At 42.4% G+C, this 14,394-nt stretch overlaps 1 protein-coding gene across 2 annotated transcripts in view; it reads left to right on the forward strand.

Moving 5' to 3' along the window:
• The first annotated feature begins 1,743 nt into the window (after positions 1-1,743).
• VSNL1 (visinin like 1) overlaps positions 1,744-14,394 on the forward strand; it is a 64,626-nt gene continuing 51,975 nt past the window's right edge. For both annotated transcript variants that reach the window (XM_062210137.1, XM_062210138.1), the window contains exon 1: positions 1,744-1,905. In XM_062210137.1, the coding sequence (XP_062066121.1) occupies positions 1,744-1,905 (162 nt within the window). The remainder of the gene's footprint in view (positions 1,906-14,394) is intronic.

Below are 14,394 nucleotides of genomic sequence, written 5' to 3' on the forward strand. Positions count from 1 at the left end.
GCCAAAGCAAGAAAGAATTGGCAATACACCTCCTGATTTTCAGGATAACTATGAATTACAGTTTTCTTACCCAGATTAATTAAACTTGACTCCTGAGTACCCACTTGATCTCCATATCCAGCTGTGGAATCCCACAGTAACTTATAATTAAGAGACAGTTGCTAATAACAGAGTTGGAGCTTGAAATTAAGAACAAAAATAGATAGAGATGCACCATAATGAGGGCACTGTCACAGATCCTCAGGTCCTTTCTCTCAAAGATGAGCATTTGGAAGATAAATGCTCATCTTAAAGGTCTCAAGGAGCAAATAGTGTGTTACTGGGAGGGTGTGGCCGTGGAAATGATCCCTGAAAGCAGAGTGCTTTGCTTTCATTACAGTGAAAGAATTGTTCAATGTCAGGGCAAGTAGCTGCCAATGGGTGTGGAATCAGTTTTAGGAGAAGGTAAAAAAAAAAAAATAGTGACAATAAAGTATGTGATGAGATTATCCCTTCTGGCTTGTTGCAAGTGGAAACCTGCCTAGGGCCTAGGAGAGAATTTGTCTCAAACTCCTGGGAAGCCTGGATCCACTTGGGTAAATTCCTCAAAACCTGATTCAGAATGCTCTCACCAGCTTAAAGAGATCATCTCATACTTTGTTTGTTTTGGTGGTCTTTCAGATTTTCAAGTTTAACTTGACTTTTTAGATCAATTTTTGGTTAATTGATTATGCTTTAAGCCTTTTATTGTTATCATCAAAAAGAATTAAAAGGAATTTTTTTATAATTATCCTTATTTTTCCTTCACTAATGCAACACCTTTTTCCTTTCGGAGTATTTTTGGTCCTTGTTTACCTACTTATTTCTTAATTAGCCTTCCAGAAAAATCTGAAAGATTATTATCTCTGCTTTATTAGCAAAGAAATTAAAGATAGCAGAGTTTATTAATATTGTTCTAAATAACACAGATGTATATAATAAATGGCCAACTCAGGAACCAAGATAAGGAATGATTCCAAATCTGCCCTATTCCACTACATTCTACTGTGATGTTGGCCACACAATTTGGCACATAATTTAATGTAATGTCATTTTCCTTTACTATCCATAATAATAGCAATCTGAAATTATATCACCACAAATTTGACCAACCAATCCCTAGAATAAACGAAGAGATTATCAACTCTGAATAGAATGCTGTAGGAATGTGCAAAGATGAGAGAGGAAATGGAATTAATATGACTTTTAAAAAAATGAGCTGCTATCATTAAAATAAGTGTTGTAACTTTATTGTACTAATTGAGACTCCCTACAATTGCTGATCAATTTTCCAAGCACTTCTTGATCATTTGATTATAAAGCCTTCTTATTATTCTTGTCAGTAATCCCATTTCATGTAACTAAATGTAGAGTTAGACACCTGGGCAGCAGATGCTAATGAATTGTAATTCATAAAAGGAGAATAAACATGGATTCCTTCGACCTAGCATAAAAAAGATGACTGTCTTTCCACTCTGGAGTCAATGTCATGTGGGAAATGACATGAGGATGAGGAGAGTGAGTTTTACAGCCCTTCCCATTGACACAAGAGTCTATTTCCCTCTGATCTTTCCTATGAGAGCAAATAGGTAGAGGCAGGCTTGGGGAGACTTGATCAGACACACTGGAGAGAGTTCCCACCAAGAACTCTAGGTTGGCTCTTAATCAAGTCTGAAATGATCAAAGCCACAGCTAATTGCATCAATTTGCTTTCCTTCAGGCAGAATGGGGAAGCAGAATAGCAAACTGGCCCCCGAGGTCATGGAGGACCTGGTGAAGAGCACGGAGTTCAATGAGCATGAGCTCAAGCAGTGGTACAAGGGCTTCCTCAAGGACTGTCCGAGTGGGAGGCTGAACCTCGAGGAATTTCAGCAGCTCTACGTGAAGGTAAGGACACTGCCTGCGAGCATGTCACCTCACGGGGAACCATAACCTGAGGAAACCAGTTTGTTTCAGTTCTGGTGGTTTTCCATTCGATAAGAAAAATGGCTCTTTTTTAAAAATGCAAAGGTACACATGTTGTTCCAGAGATAAAGTCAACAATAGCTGAACCAGAAACGTAATTGTTAAATCACAACACCGAACAGGATGACAGCATCTGGTGAAACAATCTTCAAAATCTCCGGTAGTAGTGTTTGCTGGTGAGCCCTGATGGGTCGCCAAGGATGACATTGATTGGTTGACTGAAAGTGTATGTCCCTCTTTACATTAAAGACAAAGTCCATGGGAGGGCTTTTGCTCCAAGAAAGATTCTCCTGTATGCAGAAAAGAACCCCACAGCAGACCCTTTAGAAACAGGGTCTAGTAAACATCTGGGCCTCAATGTCTACAACATGGGCTCCTAATTCAACGTATTATAGTGTTTTTTAAGATTTATTTTGTTTATTTGAACAGCAGAGTGGCAAAGTCAGAAGGAAAGAGAGACAGCAAGAGTGAGAGAGAGAGAGTGAGAGAGAGAAAGAATCTTCCATCTACTGGTTCACTCCCCAAATGGCCACAACAGCCAGGGCTAGGTCAGATCAAAGCCAGGAGCCCAGAACTGAACTCTATCCAGGTCTCCCACAGAGGTGGCAGGGCCCTAAACACTTGGACCATCTTCAACTGCTTTCCCCGATGCATTAGCAGGGAGCTGGATCAGAAGTTGAACAGCTGAGATATAGGATGTCAGTTTCAAAAGCAGTGACTTAAATGGTGTATCACAACACCAGCCCCCAATGTTTAGAAACTAATCTTCCCCTGGACATCAGATAGATATGTCCCATTAAAGGTGTAATTTCTACCTGATTGGTAATGTTTTTGCTTGTCTCAGTTTATGAGTTGTATTGATTGTAGATCTTGTATGATCTAAAACATTCCCATTTTGTATATACTTATATAATGTTCTTGTGAAAGAAAAGCATTGTTTTCCTTTAAATATTTTTGAAAAAAATACAACAAGGAAAATATTGCTTTTTAATTTTGGTAAATGTCAATTTGAGCAGCATTGTTCATTCAAATACATAAATACATATGGGGGAATCATGCAAAATATTAAACATTGTCAGTATTTTCTGAATTTGAGCAATTTCCATGGAGTGAAACCCAGCAATTCCACTCTTGCAAATGTACAAGAAGGGGCATGTATGAGAATGCTCATAGCTTCCCTGTGCACAATGGCAAACCTGGAAAGCAACCCAAAACCCTGTCAAATGGAAAGTGGAAAATAAGCTGGTCTGGTCACATACTAAGATTTTCAAAATTGCTGAACTCTAATGTAACGTAATGCATGTAATGACATGCAAACAGTATGTCCCAAAGATTCTAAATGAAGCACAAATAAAATTAAAATATACTTTATAGGACTACAAACAAATGCAATTATTAAAGCATATCAAAAGGGGAGCAAAACACTGGCAAGCACAGGATTCAGATTGATGGCTGTGTCTCCTAGACAGGAAGCAAAGGTGGGAAAAGGTATTGCCACATGCCTAGATTATGCCAAAGTCATAGCTATTATTTGGGGTTATGGTTTTACAGATGCTTGTTGCATTACTAAAAGCTCACTAACCAACCAACTAAATAAATGATCAGTCCCTGGGTGAATAACGGATGAATGTCAGAAGCCTAGGATTATGATTAAGAGTCCAATGCTGTGGACCCCACAGGTGTATGTAAAGCTACAGCCTTAAATAAGTATAGAAAGGTACACAGACTTCTGAAATCCATGCATACAATGAGTCCTCAAAAAGATCTTGAAAATGCACTTATGAAAAGTCCTTATGAAAGGAGTGTGCACCAAAATTACCTCATCTTTTAGCAGGATTTATGTATGAACTCTTTGAAGTAACCTCATGTAGCAGCTTGTGTGCATGTCACAAGATCACTGTGACGTTTCAAAGATCTGAGTAACTATTAGTGTGTAGGGATCTTTTATGTAGAACTACAAGGAAATGCATTTATTACTCAACTGATGTAATTTTTTCCTACAGAAAAGAGGGACAGATGCATTTTCTATATTGTTATTCCAACCCTCCATAGTTTCTCAAGTCACATTTTCTGCCATTTTACTACCAAGGAGTTAGCCCATGGCACAGAACTAGCTTGACTTTCAACCACAAAGAAAGTAGAGACAAATGAAATTTGTCCGTCATTTTCATATCACGAAAGATCATGAAAGCTGCCGCACTGTGATTAAGAGAGTTCTATGTGCCACATTCTTCTGTTTAAAATGAACAGGGCTTTGCCTTTGAAGAAACAGCTGAAATGCAGGAAGCTGCACGTGTTCAGCACTGAAAAATTGCAACCTCAAACTGAAGTTTATGTAAACACTGGGCATGCATCAGTGCTTTATGGGCCAACTGATGTACAAGCACCAAAGCCACCTCCCATCCCCCTTCCCGCGAGTAGGTTTTCTTTGTTTCAGGAAAGTAATATATGACTTTCTGAATTTCATTTATATCTTTGCCACTTTCTTATTTCAGCCTCTATTCTTATTTTTTTAAAAAAAAAAAGTATCCAACTTTGACCTATGCTCTTGGATCAAATAGTCAGAAAGCAGGCAAAGTCTTTTTCATTTTCCAGAGTTTTCTAAGGATTGAAATCAATAGAGAATCACAGAAGAAATACGCTATATACATAGAAAAAAGGAATGTCAGTTCTGGTATGCTAGAAGGGAGTTGGCTGGAGAAAGATGTGGATTTATGTAATAGGCCCATGAGAGGGGATGATGTGAAAAAGCTTCCTTTAATGCTATTAAAAAACGCAAATATTCAGCAAGACACATTCATTATCCTGGTGACTGTGCACTTGCCAGTAGCTCTGTCTGTGCTTGGTGTGGAGGTGAGACATCTTACAATCCAGCTAAGCCCTGGCCCCCTATCTGTGGCGTCAGTCTGATGCGTCTGCTGTTGCTGCTCTGCCCTGGTTCAGGTTCCAGAGGAGTCGCCCTGGCTTCTGAAATCCAATGAAGCTGGAGCAAGGAGCAGGATAAGGGGAGGGGCCCCTCTGCAACACAAAACCCAAATTTCAGAAGCCCTTGCACCCCAAATGTAAAGGCTTTCCTTCACTAGGTCTACATTTTAAAACAGAGGTTTAGGAAAATGAGGCAATTTGGCCTACATTATAGAGAACAATGACAAGACAGATGGAGCAGCTGACCCCCACAGTGGCTCACAGTCCTGGATGTCCAAGGCAGCCTCTCCTCCAGACTCCACCCCACCAGCCCACCATGCACTCAGCTGCTGGAGTGAGCTTTGTAAAACAAACCTGGGCCTGGGCCTCCCCCGTTGGGTGCAGGTTTCACTCTTCTGTCATGGAGACCACAATCACCTTATTTTAATGAACATAAGACCCAGTGTCTAGCACAGAGACTCTCACAGAGCAAGCAGCAGGAGGTGTTTCTTGGCCGGACGTGAGTGATGCCAGCTGTGGTCCTCCTTCTCCTGAGGCCATGTGTGGTGGAGGCACAGCAAAGTGATGAGAGGACCATTCTTCCTGCCCTCGGGTATCTCAGCAGCTCCTCAGGTGGCTGGGTATGAGCTGGGAGAGGTTAGTTTCAAAAAGGAATATTGCAACAAACACTAATGACACAGTCATGAAATGGGGCACTTTTTCATCTCCTTAGAAGACTAAAATATGCCCCAGTAGAGAGCTGTTAACTTCCTGTTGTTGAAGCCACCCAGTCTGCAGCGCTTTGGGATGGCAGCCGGAGCAGATGAGAACAGTCCCCACCCCTTTCCTGTTGCCATCTGCAAACTGGGAGCCCCATGTAACTGATAGAAGGAGCCTTCTGTCAAGAATGTCTGGCACCCCCCACACTCGGGGATTTCTGAGTCTCTGGTCACAGAAGTTGCAGCAGATGCTTTGTCATCCACACCACAGCACTGCTGCTGATAGGCTGGGAAGGAAGATTTCCCATTTTGTCAACAACAATCAAGTACCTGATTTCCTCCCCATGAGAATTTCATGTTTCCAACAATCATTTTGATGGCCAAGTCTAGATCACATATTAAGATGGAAAGATTGCCATTTTAACTGCATTTTCAGAGAAACAGCCACAGTTTTCAGAGAGAACCCAACCCCGAGGAGGAGCAAACAACCATGTGAAGGCGGAAGCGTGCTTGTCCCAGGGTCCTCTTTCTTAAAGGGCTGACACCTCTTCTTATTGTGTTAGCCACTATGACATCAAAGCCAAAGAAACCAGGGAGCAAACCCAGCAGAGTCCTGAAAAAAAGCTCTACATAGAATTACACAGAGAATTTTAGATATATGTAGATACATATATACATAGTTATACATACATATATTTGACACTTGACATGCAAGATTGTTTTTATTAATAACCATTAGAGTTGGCTGAGGTTGAGTTGAAAAGGTAGTCACAGGGAAAGTTTTTTTTTTTTTTTTACAAAAGCATAGGATTTGGGATCTGACAGATGTGAGATTCAACTGTGACATATGCCATATCTCTGCCTCTCCACATCTCAGTTTATCTCAGTTTTCTTATTTATAAGGTGGAAGTAGTAAGCCCTGTCTTGTCACCTCAAATGGTGAAGTCCCAAAGGAAAGAAGGAAAGTGAAAATGATTTGCAAACTTGGAACAAGTTGTGATTTTTTCCATCATGATTGATGACCTACTCATTGACTCTCAGGGAGCCAGGACAGAAATAGGTTTTATTTCATATGCCAAGTTTGATTGCAGCACAGCGTGGTATGGAGAGGAGGATGTGTGGAGGAGGATTTGGTTTCCAGTTCAACTGGAAACCAAATAGTGATGTCTGATGTCTACCATGCATTTCCACAGCGGGGCAGCAACCCTCGCAGGACACACCAGGGAGCACAAAGCCCTTCCCTAGCTCCCTAGTGGTAGGCAGCCCTTCTTAATTCATGTTCGACCAATCACTCTGTATCCTGACCCTCAAATTCCTCCTAAAAAAAAAGAGACTCCTTTCTTCAATCCATGCTGCTTATTGTTTTGCAGATAAAGGAGATGAGGTCTCAGATGTAACAATATTCAGAGGTTGTCCTGCTTGTCTCATTGCATGCTTTCTTTTCAAAAGAGTGTTAGGTGGGGCCTGCACTGTGGCACAGCAGGTTAAAACCCCAACCTTTAATACCGGCATCCCATATTAGCACTCATTCCAATCCTGGCTTCTCCACATCCAACCTAGCTCCCTGTTTATGTGCCTGGGAAAGCAATGGAGGATGACTCAAGTCCTTGGGCCTCTGCACCCACATGGAGGACCTAGAAGCTCCTGGCTTCTGACTTCAGATCAGCTCCTGCCATTGCAGCCATTTGAGGAGCAAACCAGCAGATGAAAGATCTCTCTCTGTCTCCACTTCTCTACTCTTTCAAATAAATATGATAAATCTTTTTTTAGGAAAAAAAAAAAAGACCATTAAGTGTTGGTGAGACAATTGGCAGGTGCACCTAAGAGAGGTGGGAGAGCCCTGGAGTCCAATTTCATCATCACTGATCCAACAGTTTCAATTTTAATAAAACTTACTTGCTTGTATATTGGTCAGCTTTTTATTATTTCATCCTACATATCTGAAAGAAGCAATTTATAAAAGAAGAATTCTTTTAGAGGTTCACAGAGCATGATCAGTGGTCCCATGGATCTGGCACCTGATGGGGGTTGTAGATGGCAGAATGCTGTGGAAGAAGCGTTACATGGCAAGCCAAGCAGAGAGAGATGGGAGCACACTCATCCTGCATGAAGTCACCAGGATTCCATCATAGAGATTCCACCCAGCAACTTCATCCAATTGAATCCCTTCCCAAAGGCCTCACCCTCACACATCACAATTGTATTAAATCTCAATCCTTAATTCATTGTCCATTAACATAAGACTTTGAGAACCAAACCCCTAACATATGGGTCTTTGGGGGAATATCCAGACTACTATCCAAACTACAGCAGCATTGAAAAAAAGAATTTCTAACAGGCCATTTCAGGTCCAAGTGGCAGTTTCCTGAAAAGTTTCTGTAATTGGGTGTAGCTTGAAAGCAATGAGAGAGGGGGAGAGAGAGAGAGAGATAGAGAGAGAGAGAGAGAGAGAGAGAGATCTTCCATCCACTGATCCACTCCCCAAATGGCTGCAATGGCCAAAGCTGGGCCAGTGCTGTGGTGTAGCAGGTAAAGCTGCCATCTGGGACACCAGTATCTCTTATGGGCACCGGTTCCAGTCTTGGCTCCTACACGCTGATTCAGCTCCCCGCTAATGTACCTGGGAAAGCAGCAGAAGATGACAAAGTTCTTGGGCCCCTGTACCCATGTGGGAGATCCAGAAGAAGCTCCTGGCTCCTGGCTTTGGACCAGCCCAACTTCAGGCCATATGGAGAGTGAACCAGAGGATGGAAGTTTCTATGCATCTTTCCTTCTCTTTCTCTGTAAATCTGCCTTTCAAATAAATAAATTAATTAAAGAAGAAGAATGCCATCCAGGACTCGAACCAGTGCTCATATGGGATGCCAGTGCTGTAGGCAGCAGCCTTACCCACCAGCCACAACACCACACCACAACACCAGCTTCTCTCTGCGTTATTTTTTTAAGATTTATTTTATTTAAAGACAGAGTTACAGAGAGAGAGAGAGGTCTCCCATCTGCTGGTTCACTCCCCAAATAGCTGCAATGCCCAGAGCCGATCTGAAGCCAGGAGCCAGGAGCTTCTTCTGGGTCTCCCACATAGGTTCAGGGGCCCAAGGACTTGGGCCATCTTCCTCTGCTTTCCCAAGCACATTAGCAGGGAGCTGGATCAGAAGTAGAGCAGCTGGGACTCAAACTGGTGCCCATATAGAATGCCAGCACTGCAGGCTAGGTCTTTAACCCACTGCACCACAGCACTGGCCCCGTCTCTGCATGGTTCTAGCATTCTGTTTTCAAATGGTACACTTGCATTTCAAAACACACTCTCAGAGGTAAAGGCATTCTTCCTGAAAACACTGTGCGAACACATTTGTTTTATAGAATATGAAATAAAAAGTGTGCATTAAGGTCAACTCTGCTACATGATTTTGTTTCTCTTCTTCTAGTGTTCAGTATCTGAACAAATGAAAAGTTGTTCTATATGAGTAGCTCTTAACTTTGGTGTGCAACAAAATCACATGGGCTGATGGTCAATTGGCAGATTGCTAGACCCTTCCTTGGGGTACTGTTTCACTGAGGCTAGGACAGAGTCCTTGTATCTAAATTCTTTTTTTATTTACTTTTTATTTATTTGAAAGACACGTAGAGAAAGAGACTAAGATAGATAGAAACAGATCTTTTATGCAATGGTTTATTTCCAAAATGTCCACAACAGGTGTGGCTAGGACAGAGTAAATCCAGGCTCTGGAACTCAATCTGAATCTCCCATTCAGATGGCAGGACCCAAATAATTGAACCATCATCTGATGTCTCCCTGGGTTCACGATAGCAGAAAGCCAGAGTCAGAAGCAGAAACAGGACTCAAATCCAAGCATTCCAATATGGAATGCAGGCACCCAAAGCAGCAGCTGGGTCACTGCACCAAGTTCCTACCCCTAGACTCTTAAGACTTTTTTTAAAGATTTATGTATTCTATTTGAAAGACAATATTACAGGGAGAAAGACAGAGAGACAGAGAAAGAGAGAGAGAGAGAGACAGAGAGATTCTATCTCCTGGTTCATTCCCCAAATGGCCACAATGGTCAAAGCTAGGCCATACCAAAGCCAGGAGCTTCATCCAGGTCTCCCACGTGGATGTAGGGGCCCCAGCACTTGGGCCATCTTCCACTGCTTTCCCAGGTGCATTAGCAGAGAACTGGATTGGAAGTGGAGCACCAAGGACTTGAACCATCATCCATATGGATGCTTAACCCACTATACCACAGCACTGGTCCTGACTCTTAAGACTTTCCAAATGGTTTTAATGGAAAGTATCCAAGAATGACATTTTGAGAGCTACTCTAGATTACTAACCTGGACATATCCTTGAGTGAACTCCATAAGTTCTGTACATGCTGAAGTTATATATAAAATTTTATATGCAGCTCTCTTACGACAACATTCATCAGATTCCTACAGGGTTCTATAGGCCCAAGAAAGCTGCTTCTAACCATTGACACACCTAACATTCTGGATTCCATTGATAGCAGTTATTGAGGTTTAATTGACTCTAAGACAAATGAAGTAAAAGCTCTTTCTAAACCAGCCTTTCAAATAAACTTCACTGGCTTAACAATAAGAGTGAAGATTTCTAACCCATGCTTTGCAAGTTTGCTTTCAGTTTGTACACAATGTCTCCTGCCTCAGAACCCATTAGTTGAGTTTCTTTTTCTTAGGGTCCATGCTATTCAAATGAGAAGCCATCAGAGGGGTAAAATGCAATACCATCTTCCCATTTGTTCCCCTGAACACTGCTGTGTGCCAGTGTCTGTGTAGCACTCGGCCTGCAGAGAACATCACAGAACCCTCCCCAGGCTGCTATGGTTTGGAGCCATCAAGACATCTATTGTCAAGTGTGGGGAAACGGCTCCAGGTGGCTTTTGCTCAGGACCAAAGAGGACAAGGAGAGGCCTGAGGCCCCAGAGAGGGTAGGTGAGGAAGATGACACTGAAGCTGATCCTTGAGGGAAGGAGGATGTGGACATGAGGAGCAGCTGATCCGCCTGGAAACTTGAAAATACCATTGGGTAAAACCCCAAAACTTGTGGGGGAGGAACAGCCTTTATGTTTTAGAGCCCCTACAGATGATGTTCACAGGAGGCCCACCAGAGGGAGTATGTTAGGTTGAAGTAAAAACACAAGCAGCAGAGGTAGGCATTTGGCCTAGCACTTAAGATGCTCACGTTCTGCATTAGAGTACCCCAGTTTCATACCCAACTCTGGCTTCTGAATCCAGTTTCCTGTTACTGCAGATCCTGGGAAGCAACGATGCTGGTGCAAGTAGCTGGGTTCCTGCCACCCACACGGGAAACCTGGATTGAGTTCCCAGTTCTGGTTTCATCCTGACCCAGCCCTGGCCATTTTAGGCACTTGGAGAGTAAACCAGCAGACAGGACCGATCTCTCTCTCTCTCCTTCTCTCTCTCCCTACATCCCACTGTGTGTGTCTCTCCTCCTTTCAAATAATAAATACAGTTAATTTTTTATAAAAACCAGCCAAACAAAAACTTCTTGATAATCCTGTTGATATAGTCTGAAATGTTATCTGTGGAAGAAAAAGCTGTATTTACTCTGCCATAGGCCTCCCCTATATTTCTCCCTTATTCTGACTCCCTTGTTTTCATTCTTACCACTCTAACTTCTTCAGGCTGACCATCAGCTCACTTGATTCTCACTATGGCCTACGATGCAAACATTGGAGGCTGCACTCCCCTGCCTTAAGCCATAGGGCTTAGAAAGCCAGGGCATTTGAGGTTGCTTATTGAAAAGCAGAGACAAACACCTGGTCACTTTGTCACCCAGCCTCCTTGCCACCTACCTACACTTTCTATGTTCCCTAAGTCACATTCAGCATCATTTATGTTAGAGTTTCTCTTGTCTACTTTGCTGTGAGGCAGAATGAATCAGGTGTTCTCTTGTTGTTTCACTGCAAACGTCCTTCCAGGACCAACAGCTTGGAAAATCCTTCCTTTGTCTCCTCCATTCCCAGAGCTAGAAGACTCTCTGTCTCCTCTGTGTTTCCATAACTTTGGCTTTTACCCACCCCAACTTTTAGCAAAGACATTCTGATTTGGGGACACATTTCTGAAAGCTTTTCTCAGCTTCTCGCTAGTTAGAGCCCTTCTTTACTCTCCAGAGCCTACCTTAAATACGGTATGCAATGCAGTTTAATCAGAAGGCTGGGTATGAATTTCACTGCACCATACACCAGCCATGTGAACTTGGGAAAATCCTTTATGCTTGAAAGTTTGCTAAATAAATCAACAAACCACTCTGATGCTCAGTTTTCTTATCTGTCAAATGAAAACACTCAAGTCCTGCTCACTGTGGAGATCATCAGTGAGGGAAGAAGGCGAGGAGAATGAACATGTGTTTTACAGTAAAACATTTTGCCCAGGTGAGGCTGACATCCATCTGATGCTAGGTACCTGGGCATGGGAGGATTTCCAGGTGTCAAACAGCTGTAGAATAAAGCATTTGCCCCCCCCCCATCAGGTATTTTATCAAAAGAAAATGTAACAGAGATGAATATTATTTCCTCTGAACATCTGATTCCAATCAATTTTTAAACTAAACCTCAGCTTAAAATGGAGTTTAGAGTGATCAGTTTTTAGGGATTCAGATTCAGCTTGTTAGAGATAATTAGGGGTAGATCTTATTAAAACTGCTGGGCAAAACTTTATACAGAAGCATTTTAATTCCTTAGGGAAATAGATGTTATGTAAGATACATAATGTCATCAGGATTGGGTTGTTGAGGATGTTACAATTTTAGGGAGAACCTGGGAATTCATTTCCATTTGAAATGTTTGCCAACATGATCAAGACTGCACTTCAATTTGAGTTAATGTAGAAAATAAGAGCTGGGGTCTGAATTCTCAAGGAAGAGACTACAATAAAGTTCGAGTTCTGGGAAAACAATTTCCCACGTGGGGCTTCAATGGTGTTTTCTTACAGTGAGATTGTCTCAGAGAACTGCTAGCTGCCGGCATGGTTTGCACTAGAGACAGCACTTACTGCAGAGGGGTGGAAGCGATACCCTTCCCCGTCCCAGGGATGAGAAGCTTTTTTGGATGGTTTCCACACCATGGTATTTTGCCTTGCCATGGCTGGCACATGTCAGTTGGAGGAATAGCAATCAATAGTCATTGCAATGATGACATCCTGAAAGAAAAAAAAAAATGCCCTCAGATGATATTGCCACTTCTCTATCCTCGGGATAAGGCAAACCCCTTCAGGATACTCTGAGTCCACCTTGTTTCTATTTCACAAAGGAGGAAACTGAAGTCCTTGAGTTGGAAAGGGACACTGTAAAGTAGATCCACTCTTAGTTACTCCAACTGACATCCGAAAGGATGTGTCTCAACTTCAGCCTGATTATGGGGATTTAAAGCCAGAAGGACTTACTCACTAGTTATTCTCTGCAGCCGATCATTCAGATACAATCCATTGTTAAATGGAAATAGAGCCAAAAAGGGGGAAACAGCGTATTTCTGCTGCAGAATTGGACTTGAACATGCAAAACCATGTCCAGATCTCTCAGTGAAAGCTATTTTGCATTACTAGATTTTTCTGGCCCTTCTGAATGGTGATATGAACTTTATCTGATATCACTGATTCACTTTGGTTGTGTGAATGGGGCTAACACCTCAGTTGGAATCAGTCCCCCTTCCTCTGCAGTGACCCACTGAGAACCCTGGCACCTAACAGGAAAACCCCCTGTCTGGCTGATCATTCACTCCCTCGTCTCCACTTGTACTGATTCTCACTGACTTCTCTGAGGGTTGTGATGGAGAATTGTGGTTCCATCCTGGGACTGGCCTGGCATGACCATGAATGGGATCCTGCCCTAAATCATAAGTCATCTTCTCCCCTCACTGGTGGAATCCAGTCCTGTTATAATGGATGAAGGATGGGGAAGTCAGTGGTAAAACAGACGTAAATCCATCTATCCAGAATGCTCAGCAGCCTCTGTAGGTATATCTTAGTGAATCCCTTTGCAGATAATAGTCCAGAGAAGCTGTTAGCAGTCATCCACCTTCAATATACAATGACCAAGTGGAATCTGTAGCCAATCTGTTGCCAGGAGCTACGGTGATGGCGATGGAGGTAAAGTTTGAATCAGACCCTCCTGGTCTTCTAAAGGGCTTAGCACAGAACAGAAAGCAACGTTGTATGAAAATAGCTGAAAGAGAAGACAGAGAGTGATAATTTCCACCAAGACAGGCACAGATACTCTAGGAAAATTTTGTGTAAATACAAATGATATTTGACTTCAAGATATCCTGAAATTTGAGTAGGATTTGTTGCTCTAAACGTAACACCCCCAATACAAGGGACTACCTAAGACAGGATATGATGGCCAAGTCTTAGTCCTTTCCAGCTGCTACAACAAAATGCCATAAGCTGTGTGGCTTATGAACAACAGAACTTTATAGAACTTCATTTCTCCAGTTCTTTAGGTTGGCAAGCCCAAAATCAAGGAAAATTTGATGTCTGCTGAGGGCCCATCTTCCAGCTCATAAATGGTGCCTTCTTGCTGTATCCTCATAAGGCCTTTTGTTAAATAAAGGTTAAGAATCCCATTCTCAAGAGCTCCATTCTCATAACCTACCCCAAAGGCCCCACCTCTTAATACCATCCCCTTGGGGTTAGGATGTTACCAATTTAGTCTTGGGGACACAAACATTGAAACTGTAACAGGCAGGAAGACAAGAGTACGATATGGAGAATAGAAAGCAATTCTGTTGGTTGACATGTCACATGATCAAAG

The sequence above is a fragment of the Lepus europaeus genome, chromosome 13 (assembly GCF_033115175.1).
Source record: "Lepus europaeus isolate LE1 chromosome 13, mLepTim1.pri, whole genome shotgun sequence".
NCBI lineage: Eukaryota > Metazoa > Chordata > Mammalia > Lagomorpha > Leporidae > Lepus > Lepus europaeus.